Raw genomic sequence first — 17,788 nt, 5'->3', positions numbered from 1 at the left:
TGTTTGATTAACTTGATTAATGAGCATTGGTTTATCTTCATTAATGATTTTCGGGGCTTGTTCAGAATATTTTAGATAGCGATTAGAATTCTATAGAGATTCCAATTTCACTGCTGAATTGTTGGGAGAGAACCTGGACAGTGATTGCCATCTTAATTGATTGGCCGTGACGGTTCATCGAATGATGAATCAATTTCTCGGATGGAAAGCGACGAAATTAGGTCACATCGAGGGACAATGGAGAGTAATCATATTTTTTTAAAAGCTCCCACACACCATTATTGTCAACATTGACCAAGGATTCGGCCCACATTGAATTATCAATAATAGGATTCCAATTAGAAAATGAAATTGAAAAAAAAAAATTCATCAGTACGAGAAATTATCTCAATGCTGAGTTAATTCAATTAACAGGACATTACGCGAGACATTTGCTCTGAGCTATTTAATTATCTATACAAATGATTTGTGACTTTTTTCCCTAAAAATACCTACAAAGGTAAAGGCAATTGACAAACGTTAAGAATTGACATAAAAAATGTCAGGCCAACAAATTAAAATTATTAATGTCATTAGAAACCTACTGATAATCATCTCATAAAATTGTCAGACTTAGGAAATATATTCTTCCGACAATTAAAAAAAAATTAAATAATTAACCCCAACTGAATCCCTTACCCATCAAATCCCCTCCACCTTCCTCTCACTCTCATGCGTTCAACTTGTAAACGTGTTTCCACTACAAGTTGCCGTCAGTTCGTTACTTCACTTCTACAAGTGAGGATATCACCTCAGTACTCCAGCACATTCTCGTGAACTGCCAACAATTCGAGAAAAACAAAAAAATTGTGAGTCAACAGTCAACCGTGGAACACCTGCTCCCGAGTGAAAGATCATCAGGAGTTGAAAAAAAATGTGAGTAACGTGGAATTATTGATACCCCCGGAAGTAACCTAGTGACCGTGATTTTCACCTTATGCAAGGTTTCACTTCTAACCTAAATATCAATGAGTGAGAAAGTCCCCCTTCCCTCCCCCTCGCCGTGAAAAAAAATAACGGATTGAATAATGATTCGGTGGATTGTCACGAGTGACTGACCGCTGCACTAGGAATCTCCTAATTACTCCGGTTTAATTGGGATTACGTAAACCGGAGTAATTAGACCGGTTGTGGAGTTGTCCCTTGGGGTTGTCTTGAGACGTGTCTAAAAGTACAAGTCCGACCCTGTGATAAAATATTTTAAAAAATACATAGTTAACGATGATTAGTTGAGGAGTAATTTGATAATAACCTCATGAGCCTAGTCACGTAATTTTCATGTTAAATGTCGGGTGAAAAGTAGATAGTCTCTATCGACTTGTATAAAGTATAAAAATGCTAAGAATGTAAAAATACTGATATCTCTTTATTCATGAATCATTCAAAACTTAAATGAAAAAAAAAATGAGTACAATTCAATAAAATAAAAAGAACAGCAGGCGAATACGATTTTAAAAGGTTAATTACCGTGACGTTTCATTAGAAATCATAATTCCTTGAGTTCCCTTTTTTTATTTTCTTATTTAATTCTATGAATAATAAATGGGATTAATCTCTTTCCGTCGATGTCACTACGGAGTGTTGCAGAGAACAAAAAATGGCTCTATTACAAAATAAACCATTGAATATAAAATAATGATATGAGAGGTACAATTTCTTGACCGACTGGTGAATAGGAGCACTAATTTTTTATTTACTTCATTAGGAGGAATCCTACAAAAAATTCATGACACCTTTTTGTTCATTAGTTATTCAAGAAATGACAAAAAAATATTGTAGTATAATTGAATTGAATCAACCGTACGAAAGGTAATATCATGTTGAAACGTTAATTGCTGTGCAATATTGGACTTGATTATCCAATTTTTAATCGTACTCGCTATTTTTCTTCTCTGCCTCACTTCTGTGATGAATGTGGTGGAAAGGAAGAATTTGGGTGTCTGGAAGTACAAGTCAGGCATTTAGGTAAAGTATCTTAAGAAGTAAATACCTGATAAAGGCGATTTACGAATATTAATTATTATGACTAGTGATGGAAATTAACTATTCCCTCGGAAACGTTATTCCGAATTTTATTTCTATTTGCTTCATTCGGAGAAAGGGACAGTTCATTCCATTAACTTGATTAGCGATGGAATGATGAAATCGTGAGGTCAGGTACATCATTTTCTTGCTGAGTCACAACTATACCTAACGTCTAACTATTCGGGGAATATTTTTGAATCCACACGAGATACCGAAATATCCGTCAAAATCTTTTCCAAGATCTTCATCTGAGACCCGACTACGTGTGCAAATAATTTTCCATTCGCAACTAAGTGACCAAAAGACTCATCAGTAAAATCTCCATCTCCATCTGATCATTATCCATCTTTAACATTGCAGAAAATCACAAGTCTCTGATGAGGCTTTCCATTCGAGCTCGAGTGGCCCAACCTCCAGGAACTGATCGGCTTGTCAAGTGACCAAGTAAGGGGCCCTCAAATGAGATAAACCCCGAAGTCCAGTAAGCTATAATCCCACAAGTTTCAATTCGAATCCTCTCAGCAAAACTTGTCTCTCAAGGATTTCTAAAAAACTTGTGCGAAAAATAGAACAATGGGGAGAAGGAAATCGTGATAAAATAGGAAAACTGCAGACTAGGAAATCCAAAATATAATTTAAAATCCTAGACAAGAGTTACCACAAATTAAAATTATCAATTCTCGTTATATCTCCTCAAATTCCAAAAATGTGGCCGAAAGACGTTGGAATAGTCGCCCTAGAACTATACTTTCCCTCCCAATACGTGGACCAAACGGCCCTCGAAAAATTCGACGGTGTCTCACCGGGAAAATACACCGTCGGTCTGGGCCAATCGAAGATGGGTTTCTGCAACGATCGAGAGGACATAAACTCTCTCTGCCTGACGGTGACCCATCGTCTCCTGGATCGCTACAAAATCCCCCCGAACGAGATCGGTCACCTGGAGGTCGGTACCGAGACAATTCTCGATAAATCTAAATCAGTCAAGTCGGTGCTGATGCAGCTGTTCGAGCCTTTTGGAGTGACTGATGTGGAAGGCGTAGACTCGACGAACGCTTGCTACGGCGGAACAGCCGCTGTCTTCAACGCAATCTCCTGGGTGGAGAGCAGCGCCTGGGACGGCAGGTATGCCCTGGTGGTGGCAGCCGATAACGCAGTCTACGCGAAGGGCTCGGCGCGACCCACGGGGGGTGCTGGTGCCCTTGCAATGCTCATTGGACCCAATGCACCCCTAGTCTTCGATCGAGGATTGAGAGCCTCGTACATGCGACACGCTTACGACTTCTACAAACCTGATCTCAGGTCGGAGTATCCGGTTGTCGATGGCAAGCTCTCTATCCAATGCTACCTGAGTGCCCTTGACAATTGTTACCAGAAGTACTGCGAGAAGTTCGAGAAGAAGATGAGTGAGAAAGTGTCACTGAGATCCTTCGACGCAATGCTCTTTCACTCACCCTACTGCAAGCTCGTGCAGAAGAGCTTTGCAAGGCTGGCCTTCATGGATTTCCTGAAGCTCAAGAGGGATGAAGTCCTGGAGAAATCTCCGGATTTGGAGAAGTTCCATGGACTTCCTCCCGAGAAAACCTACTTCGATCGAGACGTCGAAAAGGCCTTCATGGAGAGGAGTCTCAAGGACTTCACAGAGAAGACCAAACCCAGTTTGTTCATCGCCAATTTAGTCGGGAACATGTACACACCGAGCGTTTATTCCGGATTAGTTTCTTTATTGATAAGTAAAGGGATACAGGAACTCGTGGGAATGAGAGTTGGAGTGTTCTCATATGGGTCGGGTCTAGCTTCCAGTATGTACTCGATTACTGTGAGGGGGGGAGACGGTGAGGAGGGCCTGAAGAGACTTCTGAACGCCCTTGGGGGAGTCAGAGGAGAGCTGGAAGGGAGGAGGTGTGTGGAGCCGGAGGAGTACACGAGAGTGCTGGACGTCAGGGAGAGAAATTGCCATACTGTGCCCTATCAACCAGAGGGTAGCGTTGAGGGAATGTTCCCGGGGAGCTATTATCTGGTGGAAGTCGATGAGATGCACAGGAGGAAGTACCAGAGGGTACCTTGTGAGGAATGATGTCAAAAATGTTGGGAAAGATTTTTCGGGGTGGAAAGGAGTGTTGGGAGAGATGCGGGGAGGGGAAGTGTTGATGTTTTTATCTGGAAGCATTTGTCGAATGATAAGGGGTGGACGTCTTCATGATCCCTGAAGAATTCTGACGCCATGATCCTTAACGCTTGTACTGATAACTCGTTCATAACTTTGCGAGACTGGTTTTTGTAAATTTTATAAAGCCCGAGAGGAGTTAGATGATGAGAAGCGCCACGGGGTGTCTCCCCCGAAGACCTTCATGACCAGGAATCTCAGACTTCCTGGAGGAGATTCAGGAGTTTGTTTATCGTTAATTCACTCGGGACTATGTGCACTCGAGTGTTTATTCAGGGCTCATTTCTTGGGGGATTAGTAAAGCAGTGGAGAAAGCTACGACAAGCCTTCTGTACTATGTTAGAGGGGGTGCTTGAGGTGGATGGTGGAGGACCTCTGCGAAGTGAAAAATTGTCATACTGCGCCGTATCAATCAGACAGGGCATCAGAGAGTCTTTTAAGGAATTATCTGCAGACCATTGTGCAGGATTTTTTGGGGAGGATGATTTAGGGAAAATGTGGAGAGGGAGATATCTATATACGACGTTTTTTATGAGGAGCAGTATTGACTGGATGGTCTGGGAAACTTGTAAAGTCCAAATGTCAACCTACCTGAATATTTTAAAAGCACTTGTTCAGGGGATAATTACTAAAAGGCAAATTGGTGTAAATTTTCCATATCCGTACTAGGAGGATTTTACATCATAATTTGGCATCAACGTTGCTGCTTGATTTATTTATTCATCAATAAATTTGGGAATTCAGAGGATATGAAATGTTAATTCTAGGGACATGTGCCTTCGAGTGTAAATGCACCCAAAGATAAAAATATATTCTATTGTGCTCGAACAACTGCTGGGACTTTTTATACCGATTCATAGGGGCCAGTGGAGGCTCAGGGGTTTTGTATAAATCATTATCACGACTAATTGTTTCTATTTGTTTATTCAATTGTCGTAGAATGTTAAATAAATTTTCTCTCATAAAATCTCTCGTTTTTTTCTTTCTCAAACAGGTTTATAAAAATATTGGTATGTTGCTCCACAGATCGAGGACGCTACTTTACAATTGTTATTAGCTTCTAAAAATTTATTTTATCTAATTTGGAGGGTTATTCGCTCATTCGTTCATTAGTTAACATTAGTGTCTGTAGAATAGCCGTTATGCCATAGTCTGGGAAAAAATCAACATTTTTCAATTTTTAATATTTTCAGAATCCACGATGCGATTTTTGTGAGTCATCACTCATTTTAAAGTATAAAAACTATGTTGTAAATGGAAGAAAGATTGTCGAATTTCACTCAGCCAATCGTGAAATATCAACCATTGAAACCGGCTGATTTTGTCCCTGTCATTTTTTTACCTCCTCTGTATGTATAATCTCAAAGGTCAATAAGGGTTAAAAATATATAGAAATAACTACAAAAATATACAATCTCACAACTCACAGCAGATCATAAATTCAAAGAAATATCCGAACGATATTGATAGAATCGAGTAGCGAGTATTGTCATTGCTATCAGGTCATCGTGTCAAACTTTGTTGAATGCAAGAAATTTATGTCACAATAATGTTCTACCTTTGTCCACACTGATAGAGACATCTGGATGTTTAATTCATAGTGTTAACTGAATTCAATGAATCAGCAATTTCTTTTTTAGCTCTGCGCAATTTCTCGGGACAGTAATTAGAACAAGTGGAGATTCTAATGTGTAATTACATTTTTGTGCTGTTTTCCAGATATTCCGGGTAAATTCCTCTGAAATGCTTTTTTCAATTTCACTTAAAGTTTGAACGATTTATCTTCATAGACGCACCAATAAAATAAATAAATAAAAATATATTGATGAAATTAATAACTAAATCTAATGAGGCTTCAAAATAATGAGTTGAGAATTCTAGACTCAATTGTCAAGAGTATTAATTAATTTTAACGATCGATCAATCCCATTAATTGATTGAATCGATGCACGTTTGTGGTATTGCATTCAGTTGAACTTCGAAAATCCCAAAACTCTGAGAGAGTTTAGAATCAGTGGAGTTATTTTCAATAAATTAATTCTGTATTCAATAAATACTAGAATATGAAGATGGAGGGGCTCACGTGGGATCTTACGAGCAGCTGGAGCACGAGGTGAGAGTTTTACTGTCACCCAGTTTCACTACTTCCTCGTCTTTCGATTCCAGCTGGCGATTTTCGTGTCGTTTCTGCAAATATTCAATTTTTAGTCACGTTAAATTGTACAAAAATTGAGGAAATTTCCTCATTCATTCAATTTTCACATTTTTTTTTTCCCACCCAACTCCTTGTGTATTCTACTCTCACAAAACTATAAAAGCCGTTTCTAAATTTATTATCAGCGGGCTTGATGTTAATTTTCATTTATAGGGAATAAGTGGAATGAATAAAATTAATAAATTAACGCAGTAATTACTTTGAGTTCTGACGCTATAGTGAAGAATATTGTGTCTACATTAATATTATCTTTGGCTGATGTTTCGATGACATGTAATACTTCAGGAATGTATGTACATAGGGCCTCGGCTTCACTCCTTTCTACCTCTCTCAGGCTTTCTAGGTCGCATTTATTGCCTGAGAAAAAAACCACAAGATGATGTCCACATTTTTTTATAGAAGGCAATCCTCATTCATAGTGTCATAAATTTGAATATGTTCTATGGTTACCCTCTCACCTACTAGTATTAACATAACACTGGAAGACGTGTATCGTCGCACTTCCTCGATCCACTTCTGAACACTGAGGAAGCTGGATCGCTTCGTGATATCGTAGACTTGAACAAGATAATAGAAAATAAAATATTTATCATATTTGGATTGTTTACGGGGCCCGAGAAATTCTGTAATTGAGTCGAAGCTCCAATAATTTTTGTCTGATTACTTTTCAAGATAATGTTTCAATCGAAAAATATTTTAACAAACGTTTTCGATTGAATATAAATTTATTGTTCTTTGAAATATTAATTGCAAGGGAAGAAAACACATTGTTATTTTATTTTTAACTTTTTCGTGCCACAGGAAGTCAAATGTTTTTCAGAATGAAAGTAAAGAAATGAAAGGCTGATTGATTCTACCAGACAATTTATTGTTAATTAACTATTAATTATTAATAAGTGGATGGTGAATTTAGACATTTTCAAAAACATTGATGACCTGACTAGAGAAAAATAGAACGAATAGCTTTATTTTCATGGCCATTACAGAGTTTCCAAAGTAATTCTTATTAATTGTCATTAATCAATCATTCATTACAACTTACCGATCCTAAATGCCTTCGCTTCCTATTTCAAACCCATTCAACAATTGTTATTGACTCAAAGGCTTATCTAACAGTATTGTTAATCCATGATTCCAATAATTGTATGAAAAAACAAAAGAATACGAAATTAAACCATAAAAAAAAAGTTTAAATAATATTTACCCAGGATTATACCATTGGCTGACCTGTAATAACTCTGGGTAATTGTTCGAAATCGTTCCTGACCTGCAGTATCCCAAATTTGCAACTAAAAATCGATAAAATGGATCGAAAATCTTGAAAAAATATGTAACAAAATGAAAATAGAAGGCGAATTGAAGTACATCGTAAATTACCAATTGCTCTCGAACCAAAATTGCAAATTCAATGAATTGGAGCTCATTTTAAAGCGTGAAAAAGGACCTCCAGAATGAAAGGAAAAATCGATTTTTCCTGCCGATTTTCAGCTATCGCGAATTGAAAATTGAACATTATTTCCTCGACTAGAGCAAATCATTGCCTTCAATGTTGAACATCTCCAGATTTGCAAAATGAACATCAATGTTCTTTTTTAACTTTGAAGGTTTTTTTAACTTTTAAGATCAGCCCCACTGCATCCGAATTCCACGACTGATTCTCGAGATATTGGAGTTTGAAAGTAAAAAAAAATTCTTTTGATAATTAAAAACAAAATTGTTCGACTCACCTTGACCTTCTTTCCGTTAATGAGAACTGTTTTCATTGAAAAATCAACGCCAATAGTATTCCCATGACGTTCTATAAATGTCCCAGCCCTGAATCTTTGCACAACGCACGTTTTCCCTGTGCCACAGTCCCCAATCAAAACAATTTTGAAAAGAAAATCAAAGTGCTCGTCTCCGTAGGTTAACAGATCATCGGGATCCCGAATTGACATTTTGTTGGGGGCTTATCAGGGATTCTATGATAAACAGGGTGAGTATTTTGACAGGTGATGGAATGCGATGAGAGGATGATGCTATCAGCTGATCGGAGACTGCGCCATTTGTCATTCGTCCCGTCGCAATGTGACTTTTTGCTGAGCCCTGTTTGATCGGCTGAGGTAGAAAAAAATGCAAAAAAAATTACTCAAATGTCTTTAGAAAGAGTTATGCAATTAGGATTTATTGGAGTTCATTTCTACGAGCTGAAGGAGAAGTTTTTAAGATAAGTCCAAGTTTTTCGATTTCCCTTAGCCAGCAGCGAGCTTCTGATCGACGGAGCTGGGACGTGAAAAAATTGGGAATTAGAAGGTGAACGAGGTGGTGTTTTCCATATTACAATGTAAAATAATAAAATCATGAAAATAAAAAGACTAAAAAACAAAATAACATGAATATTACCTCAATGTTAACGTCGATATTAACTCAACATTACCATAAAGTGTGAACAACCGCCCGTATCCCGCCATCACTACGTGAGTCGAGAGAACAATTGTTCAACTCAAGAGAGAAAGAGACAAATATAGTCTTGTTGCGTGTAATCGTCGAAACCACCAACACTTTCCCAAAAACTCCGTAGAAAACTTGATAAGTTCTTGAAAAAATGGTTCGAAAACTCTTGTGAAATCGAAAATGAAACTCTCAATTTCCTCGATAGGCTCTCAGATGTGATCGAATCTCCGGAAAAGTGGTTCTCTACCGATTACGTTCATGTGACAGTGGCAAAAATAATGGAACTTTGCAAGATCAGTGATTCCCCGATGATGCTCCACAGCTGATACGTTTTGACGCATTTGACAGATCTAGAGGTTTCTCAAATCTCCATTTTTAACCTCAAAAGTGTTTTTATTTGCGGTGATTCGCAGTTGTAGATAATCATTCACTTTTATGGATGATTGATGAACTATGGCGCATTTAGATGTGATATTCAACTCCAAGCAGTACGTGGGCCCCGAGAGTCTTGCGGACTTGTGCTTTAGAACGATTTGCGACAATCTTGACATCATATCGAGCAAGGACCCCAGGGGTTACAGGAATCTGATCAAAGGATTGGTCTTTCCGAGTGAAATATGCGATAAATTGATCGAGTTTGCACAGAAAAATGACAATATCGAAGGGGATGATCGGTTTTTCCATATTTTTGAGGATGTTGTGGCGACGAGGTTGAGACGAGTTAGGGTCTCCCACAGCAACATCAGTGATTCGTCCATTGCTGCCATCACCAAACATCAGGTCACTCATTTGGCTTTTGAGGATTGCAGCCTCATCACTAGGGTGGGAATCGAATATGTCAATAGGAATTCGCAAAATTTACAGAGCCTCACCTTCAGGAGATGCCCCAGGGCCACTCTGCGGGATCTCACCAAGTATCTCGATTTTTCAACAAACTACTTGAAGCGAGGCTACGTATTTCACACTCCAAATCTCAAGCACTTAGCTCTCGACTACGCTGAAGTCACCCCAAAGCAATACCCAATCCTGCTGGCCGGATTAACTCGTCTCACACACCTCGATTTATCAAATGCCACGGATATTGGGAGCTTCGAATTCTGTTCTTCAGTCCCCCATCTGGTGTCTCTTTGCCTTTACAATGTCAGGATTCTTGGTGATGCTAATTGCTTCGTGGAGAATATTATAAAATTAAAAGGATTGAGACACCTCGACTTGTCTCACAGCAGCCACAAGTACAGTTCCTACGAGAACGCCAATCAGATATTGTCAAAACTAGTGTCGAATCTGCCAAACCTCGTGTCCCTGGACATAGGTGCTACGAATCTTGCAGGCAGAGGTGTAGCCGAGCGTCCCATGGACGGTGAAACGGTGGATTACGGCCTCTGCGATATACAGGGTCTCGCCTGTCGAGTGAACAATCCTCTGGAATTTCTGGGGCTTTACGGTACTCGGGAGGGTGCCTGCAGGAGGCATGACATCCCAGCCAAAGTCATTGCAGGCGATGCCAACGACGAGCAGATCCTCACCGCCGCTCGCGTGTGCATGAATAACAAACCCGAATTACTTCAGAAAGTCTTGAACGATCTCTACCATGTGTTCAGGTATGAGAGCTGCAAACGCATGAACCAAGCGTTGTGCATCGTCCTCGAGGCCATGGAGAAACACATCTCCGAGAAGCACATACAGATTTCAGGAAGTGCAACATTATTCTACATTGTCAAGACAAAAGAGAAGAGGGGCCTCGTCGCTCAGATGACGAGACGAATAATCGGTACTCTCCTCGCTGGCATGAACGCCCACAAAGACGAAGAGACTATGATGCGCAATGGGTGTCTGGCACTGTGTCAATTTCAAATACCCGACGATGTCATGTGGAACTATGAGACCCTCGTAAAGGTTCTCTTGCACTCAGCAAGACATGCAGAATCCGAGGGCTTCGTTCAACGGATTGGAATTTACCTGTTGAATTCACTGGCTTGTCAGGTTGAGGGCAGCAAAAAGAGACTGCTTGGAAAGTTGGGATGTGTCGAGACAATGCTTAAGCTTGTCCAGTACAGGGTCGAGTGCAGCATATTCGATGATGTCCTGGAGGTGGCCTGGTCTACGATGTGGAATATAACTGATGAAACACCAATCAACTGTCAGAGATTTTTAGATGAGAAGGGAATGAGCCTCTTCTTGAGATGTCTTAAGGTAATCGTTTTTTTAATAAGTCCATTTGATTTTTGGTGGACGAATCGACATTGATTCTCCTCAATTTGTTTAAAACAATGTTACGTAATGAAATCACAAAATACTTTTCTCCAGTTGAAGGCTGGTCTACTTTTGTCATCAAGTAGCAGTGTTTCATTTGAGACCTATTCGATCCTGATTCAGATATTTTACGATGATATTATTAGGTTAACTAAATGTTGAGTTGATTATTCCTTATGGACAATCATGAATATGTAACATGTAAAGGTAATTAATTGATCATTTCCTTGGGTACAACCATTTTTTTCGTCTTTTTATTCCAGCAATATCCACAGAAGGAGGAGTTATTGAGGAATATGATGGGGCTCCTTGGAAACGTTGCTGAGGTTGCTTGTCTACGATCCCGATTGATGGAACAACAATACGTATCAGTTTTTGCTAATTTATTGAAGTATGACAGTGATGAGATTGAGGTAAATGAAGAATAAGATTTTATTCATTTATATTGTTGCTAACAAAGGAAGGTGAACGACCGATTTATGATGATTCGATTGCCTACCCAGGTATCATATAATGCAACGGGAATTCTTGCTCACATGGCATCAGACGGAGTGGCAGCCTGGACGGTGGAAAGCCCCTCTAGGGATCAGGTGCTGGCGGCCATGGTTGCAGCCATCGATCGTTGGAATCTAATTACCGAGCGGAATATAAATTATCGATCGTTTTTCCCATTACTGAGACTTCTCGATGCTTATCACACACCCCAGTGCCAGCACTGGGCCGTCTGGGCACTGGCAAATCTCACGCAAGTATATCGTAAGTTGATGATATTTCCAGATTTTTTTAATTAAAAAAATTCATATAGGGAAATAGTGTGTAACAACTAGAAGTTAAGATCATTTGACTCTCAACTCCAGTTATATCTTATGACCCCTAACATTTCCAAGAGTTGCTTAACTCTTAACTACAAAAAACAATTCTGCGGAATAGTTCGTCATTTTATTATTGTAACTTTTAAAAATATTTTTCAGCAACAAAATATTGCTCTCTGGTGGAGGCTGAAGGTGGCATAAAAAAGCTGAACATGTTACTGACTGATAGTAGACCATACTTAAGAATAAAAACCCTCGCAATGGCCGTAATATTAAATTGTCGTCCAGACAGTAGACCTTGGGAACAACAGGAACACGTGTCATCGTCCGATACGAATTGTAGTCTAGAAGGTTAACATCAAATCTTTTAAAATATCCCGATCCCAATCAAAATCAAGTACTGGTTACAATTTTTTTTATTGTTTATGCGCTGACCTTGATATACTGACATGTTTCCTAGAGAAATTATTACATCGTTGAGTTGATTTAGAGAAATTTATTTTGTCGTGCAAATGTATTATCGATTTGGGGATGTGTCCATTGTAAATATTATATTTTAATTGTGGGGAAATAAAATTCATTCACGATTTAAGGGAGAACGGGGCTAATGCGATAGAAGACAGAAATATTCGTTGACGTAGGTGAGGGTCAAATGCTTGTGATGCCCATGTGACTCAACCCTGAATATTTCTGAAGGTCAATAACATCCTGAGCACTGGTTGACCCTCAACGGGGCACACTTAAGAATTGTATCGAGGATTAAATAATGAAGACAGCCTGAAGACGTTAGGGGTTGAGTGTGAAAGGACACGGCACACTCTTAACGGTTGTTTGGTCCTCAAAACAATCTGAATATTCCCTCGTTCTCAAGATCAAAAGAGCTTGAAAGACGTGTGCAGGTGAAAAGGTATCGAGGGTGAAACGATTATTTTTATGTATTTTTAAGGTGTATCTAACCCTGAAAACCTCACGCGTTCTGAAGACTCGTTTATCGCTCAAGACAATTAGCTTGACGTGAAGAGTTAAAGATCTTCACGCAGGTTTAGACTCGTGGGTCAAGGGGGTACATGTTGCTCTTTCCCCTCATCCCTAACTCTTGTTCTCATTATCAATTACCAACTAAAAGTGGCAATCAATTATTGCTAACTACCCTATAAGTGACTGCTAACGTCGGTTTGGCTGGAGATGATGGATAAACGAAAGCTCAGCCTTAAAACTTAGAAAATAAATCACAAATTGTTATTGAAAAATCCTAGTAACTTATTCTAATGACTGTTTAGTATTGTTAGGATGGAGATAACCGAGCAGCTAATGAAACCGATTACGAAAAATCAATTGATAAATTTTTATTTGATTTACGGATGGTGGTACTGTCGATTCATTGTAAATAAGGGATATTGAGCCGTCGTTGAATAAAGTGTTGCTTCGGGGGTGTATGTTTTTGTATATCTTATGATAATACTCGCGATCTATTAGTTTTCTGTCCCACTGAGAGAAAAAGTTTGCTTTGCCGAAAAATCGTATTTTCTGAGGAGACATATGTGGTCGAGTCTAAGAGATCTTCTGAGAACAATTGAACAACTACATAGAAGAATATTTAATACCATTCGAATTATCATTTCGTCCATAGACATATCACCAGGTTTTCATTAATTTTGGGGGATATTTTTAATTTGAAAATTTTTAATTTAATATTAAGAATTTAATCATATCGATATAGAGAGAGAGGTCAGGACAAAATTGAACGTTTTCAACAGTCACTAATTCTAGAACTGCACAGAAAAATCGATTCTGTGCAGCTTAATATCCCGGAGAATCTCTTTGCGGTCATAATTTATGGTTTTCAATGTAATTGCAACTTTGCATAATTATATAAAATTGTATGTAATTTTAGCTCTTCAGCAGAACGAATTTTTCTCTCAGTGCAGTCTTCAGAGATTTTCTATGACGATTATTTGGGTAATGTAAAAAGTTTGAACCCTTAGAGTTATCAAGAGTACATTATAGATGAGTTTGAATAATAAAAATGGATATTGGTGTATTGACGATGGACTATCGATAGTTGTGAATCAAGCCACCGGTTTCAGTAAAATTTCTGGTTTACTACGTGTTAAATATTATTGTTTTTTATTATTCCCTGTGTCGAATTGAACCTATCCTCTATGAGGAGGTGGAGTATACATGGGAGTCATTATCAAGGGAAAAAGTTCTTCTACTGCACGAGGTAAGTCCACTTTACCACACTTTATTTTTCAATCAATAAATTATGAATAATGGAAGATGGCAAAGGTTTGATAAAAATATTTCAGAAACTGAAATAGTTCTCCCGCGAACGATAATCCTCATCCTTTTTACTTTGTTCATGATGCTTGGAAAAAAAAACTATTTTGATTGAACAGTAGCTACTTTCGTAGGAAATCTTGTGTAGATTACGAATATGAAGGTTTGCTCGTTTTTTACATATCCTAATTATCGAATACCGTCAAATCTAAATTATAATTGCTCCCCACTCCAATTTACTATCGATGGCAGCGTCTCTCACCGCCGAGATCAGTTCTAACATTGACATGAGCCTTTGCCTTTAATCGATATCTTTTGTGTGAATACTGGACAAGCACCTTGGGACGCCGCGGACGACGCTATGTACTGTCCGTGCCGCATCTGACACATTGAGGTGGCTACCGGCAAATACCCCGCAGGCATGAGGGTTTCATACCACCATATACTTGGCAAACGAAAAATTAATTATGCTAATTAGTTAGGGGATCCTTTGGGGATGACACTCCTTTATAACGTTATATACTTACGTACAGTAAATGACTAATTCTTGAAGTCAGTTTACAATAAAAATTAACGACTGCATGAGGTGATTCATAGTTTATTCTTTTATACAAATTATTGGAAAATCATCGTTTCTTGGGCCTTTGCGCACCTCCCTTTGGTCCGCCAAATTTTTTTCCGCCTCCCGATTTCTTCTCACCGCCGAATTTCTTCCCGCCTTTACCGAATTTTTGTTTCTGTTTTGTATTTGCACTGAAATTAAATGAAAAATGCGGAAATAATTATCATATTTTATGAGTTTTTTTTTTATGTAGTACTTACGCGTAACGTAATCGTTTTACTCCTTTTTTACTCGTGTCTGTCAAGTCAGATGCAAACGACGATTTGGCGCGCTTTTTAGGAGCTGAAATAAAGAAAATTGGTTGTTTAAATATGCACAAATTTTCGGCGACGATCAAACCCTCATTGACGCCAAAGTTCAGCCGATGTATTCATAATATTTCATTAAAAGACCTCATTAAAAAAATTGAATTTTTTGACTGATTCATTGTTTTGTATAGATTCTAGAAAGTTAAAAGTAATGTTGTTTATGGAATCGAATTTTGAAAGGTTCTTCGTACACTATTTAAATCAATTTAGGGAAGAAAATTATGGGTCTAATTGCCACAAGGAGATGTGATTTGCAGAAGTATCTTCCAGCCCTGTATTTATCATCAACTCACCATTCCGTCCTCCGGTGTTATCAGCATTCTCCACAACCGTCCTGATCTTCTTCATTCTCCCGCTTTTCTTGGCAGCTCTCGCCTGAATGGCTGCTGCCTTAGCCAGCTCCCTATTAGCCCTCTCCTCGGCCGGGTCCACCTCCTCCGTCTTCTTCCTCTTCTCCTTCTTGCCGCCCTCCTGGACGACATTACTCACTCCCTCCCTCTTGTTCTTCCTCTCCCTCTTCTTCGCCTTCTCCGTGAGTCTCAACCCCTCCTGCTCAGCCTTCCTCTCCCTAGAATTCTGGAACCATTCTCGCTTCCCCGCTTCCTTCTCCTTTAGCATCTTCTCAGCCCTGTTCGCCTGGTTCTCCACCTTTGCCAGCTCCCTCTCGGCTCTCTCCTCTTCAAGTACCCTCTCCACGTCCCCTTCGAGCCCCCTCAACCTCGTGCAATATTTCTCAACAATATCAGGGGGAATAATCCTATTTTTCACTGGATTCTTGGCGTGCTTGATCACATCCTTCACCAGTCCCCTCTCCTGCTCCCCAGCAAGACTCACTGAGACCCCAGCCCTCCCAGCTCGAGCAGTCCTTCCAACCCTATGGATGTAATGCTGAATCGTTGGTGGCATGACAAAGTTTATAACTGTCTTAACCCCACTGATGTCCAGCCCCCTAGCAGCAACATCAGTAGCCAACAAAACATCTATCTCCTCTTCCTTAAATTTCTTCAAGTTCTCCAATCTCTGAGGCTGGGACAAGTTGCCATGCAGCTCTCCCACTTTGACTCCCAATAAGCCCAGAAGAATGTGAAGTCTGTGCGCCTGTTTCTTCGTCTGGACAAACACCATAACATGATCATGAAACGTCCTGCAGATTAAAGCAGCCAGGATGGCCTCCCTGTCCCCCTCTCGCTCTTTCCTGATTCTAACAAACTCCTGACGGAGATTGAATGCAACATCCTGATTAGAGTCCACGAAGACCTTCACAGGTTTCTCCAGAGAGACAGCAGCAAGATCTTTAACTTCTTCGGTCATTGTTGCTGAAAAGAGAATCGTCTGTCTTGTTCTCGCGCACTGCTTGACTATGTGTTTCATCTGCTCAGCAAAGTACTCGTCCAGCATTCGATCGGCCTCATCGAGAATGAGGACCTCGATACTGTCCAGGGAAAAGGTCGGAGTATTCGTCAGATGATCAATCAGACGTCCTGGGGTGGCTATGACGATGTCGGGATTTTTCCGGAGGATTGTCTCTTGAATTTTGAGGTCCAAACCTCCCACTGAGAGACCTATTTCTACGGTTGTGAATTGAGCAAGTTGCTTGGAGACCTGGTAGACTTGAACTCCTAATTCTCGAGTGGGCACCAGGATGAGGACTCTAGTCACTGCTGGACCGTCCCGAGGTCGGTAGAGGAGACGTTCCAAGGTAGGCAGCATGTAGGCAGCTGTTTTTCCGGTTCCTGTGGCCGCACAGCCGCAGATATCTCGACCCATCAGAGCCACGGGAATCGTCGCTGCTTGAATCGGTGTTGGAGAGACAAAGTTCATGGCTCCTATGGCCTTCAGAAGCGGCCGGGACAAATTCATCTGGTAGAAAGAGGCGTAAGAATCGATGGTGGCACACTCGTCAAACTCCATCATCTCGGGCTGCGGTAAGGACTTCTTCTTGCCCTTTGACGCTTTTGTCTTAAAAGTATCCTTGCGAAGATCATCGTCGGAGAGGTCAGGGCCTGAATCGTCGGACTCCTCCTTGATTTCTGGGGCCTGGGGGTCTGTGGAGCCCTCCAGCCGAATTCGCTTGATCTTGTCGTCGAGCTTGCTTTTGGCTTTTCGTTTTATGTACTTACTGAGGTCGTCCCACGTGTCGTGGTTGTAATCCAGATCGTCGGAGAGGAAGTGGAAATTATTGTCGAAATCTTTGCGCTCTGACTTCTTCTGTTTTCGAGGCTGATACTGTAAGAGATTTTTTTAAAGTTCAGTTTAACTAGGAATAATTAATTCTAAAAATGGTCTCTAATGAGGCAATATTGGGATTCAACATGTGATTGTTCATTCCCTAGTTATAACAATTGTTTATGGTTCCCCTCAACAATACGTACGTCATCTTCTTCATCAGAATTTTCCGAGAAGTTCTCCACCTCTGCATCCTCCTCAATTGTTTTAATCAAGTCCGTCATTGTTGTTGTTCACAATTTACAATTTAAAGGATTTATCACTACACAAATGTAACAAATATAAACAAGATACTAGTTTAGAGGTTACCGCATGAAAACACATGGCAATGTTTCCAATAAATATACTTAGGTCGGTAATGGAAATCTCCCACTTATCGGTGGAATTGTACGATTAGTCTGCGCATGT

General features: G+C 39.8%; 4 protein-coding genes across 5 annotated transcripts; 2 read left to right on the top strand and 2 right to left on the bottom strand.

The window, feature by feature from the left end:
* The first annotated feature begins 748 nt into the window (after positions 1-748).
* LOC135165151 (hydroxymethylglutaryl-CoA synthase 1) lies at positions 749-5,198 on the top strand. The gene is made up of 2 exons (XM_064126164.1): positions 749-915; positions 2,425-5,198. The coding sequence occupies exon 2, from the start codon at positions 2,771-2,773 to the stop codon at positions 4,139-4,141; it is 1,371 nt and encodes a 456-aa protein (XP_063982234.1). The 5' UTR covers positions 749-915; positions 2,425-2,770; the 3' UTR covers positions 4,142-5,198.
* On the bottom strand, positions 5,140-8,969 carry LOC135165160 (ras-related protein Rab-43). 2 transcript variants are annotated; one of them, XM_064126179.1, is made up of 6 exons: positions 8,829-8,969; positions 8,174-8,543; positions 7,651-7,735; positions 6,905-7,003; positions 6,646-6,803; positions 5,140-6,418 (listed from the first exon to the last, which is right to left on the bottom strand). In XM_064126179.1, the coding sequence occupies exons 2-6, from the start codon at positions 8,381-8,383 to the stop codon at positions 6,323-6,325; spliced, it is 648 nt and encodes a 215-aa protein (XP_063982249.1). In that variant the 5' UTR covers positions 8,384-8,543; positions 8,829-8,969; the 3' UTR covers positions 5,140-6,322. The 2 variants fall into 2 exon arrangements, with proteins under 2 accessions (XP_063982249.1, XP_063982248.1); XM_064126178.1 differs by having other exon boundaries at positions 8,174-8,708; positions 8,829-8,961.
* Positions 8,970-9,326: 357 nt separating this feature from the next.
* On the top strand, positions 9,327-14,059 carry LOC135165138 (protein zer-1 homolog). Its single transcript, XM_064126133.1, has 4 exons — positions 9,327-11,072; positions 11,396-11,545; positions 11,636-11,888; positions 12,104-14,059. The coding sequence occupies exons 1-4, from the start codon at positions 9,333-9,335 to the stop codon at positions 12,298-12,300; spliced, it is 2,340 nt and encodes a 779-aa protein (XP_063982203.1). The 5' UTR covers positions 9,327-9,332; the 3' UTR covers positions 12,301-14,059.
* Positions 14,060-14,806: 747 nt separating this feature from the next.
* On the bottom strand, positions 14,807-17,727 carry LOC135165140 (probable ATP-dependent RNA helicase DDX27). Its single transcript, XM_064126135.1, has 4 exons — positions 17,527-17,727; positions 15,448-17,380; positions 15,047-15,128; positions 14,807-14,977 (listed from the first exon to the last, which is right to left on the bottom strand). Exons 1-4 carry the CDS (start codon positions 17,602-17,604, stop codon positions 14,851-14,853), a joined length of 2,220 nt encoding a protein of 739 aa, XP_063982205.1. The 5' UTR covers positions 17,605-17,727; the 3' UTR covers positions 14,807-14,850.
* Positions 17,728-17,788: the final 61 nt, after the last annotated feature.

The sequence above is a fragment of the Diachasmimorpha longicaudata genome, chromosome 8 (genome assembly GCF_034640455.1).
Source record: "Diachasmimorpha longicaudata isolate KC_UGA_2023 chromosome 8, iyDiaLong2, whole genome shotgun sequence".
Lineage (NCBI taxonomy): Eukaryota > Metazoa > Arthropoda > Insecta > Hymenoptera > Braconidae > Diachasmimorpha > Diachasmimorpha longicaudata.
This window is presented reverse-complemented; position numbering and strand designations above follow the sequence as displayed.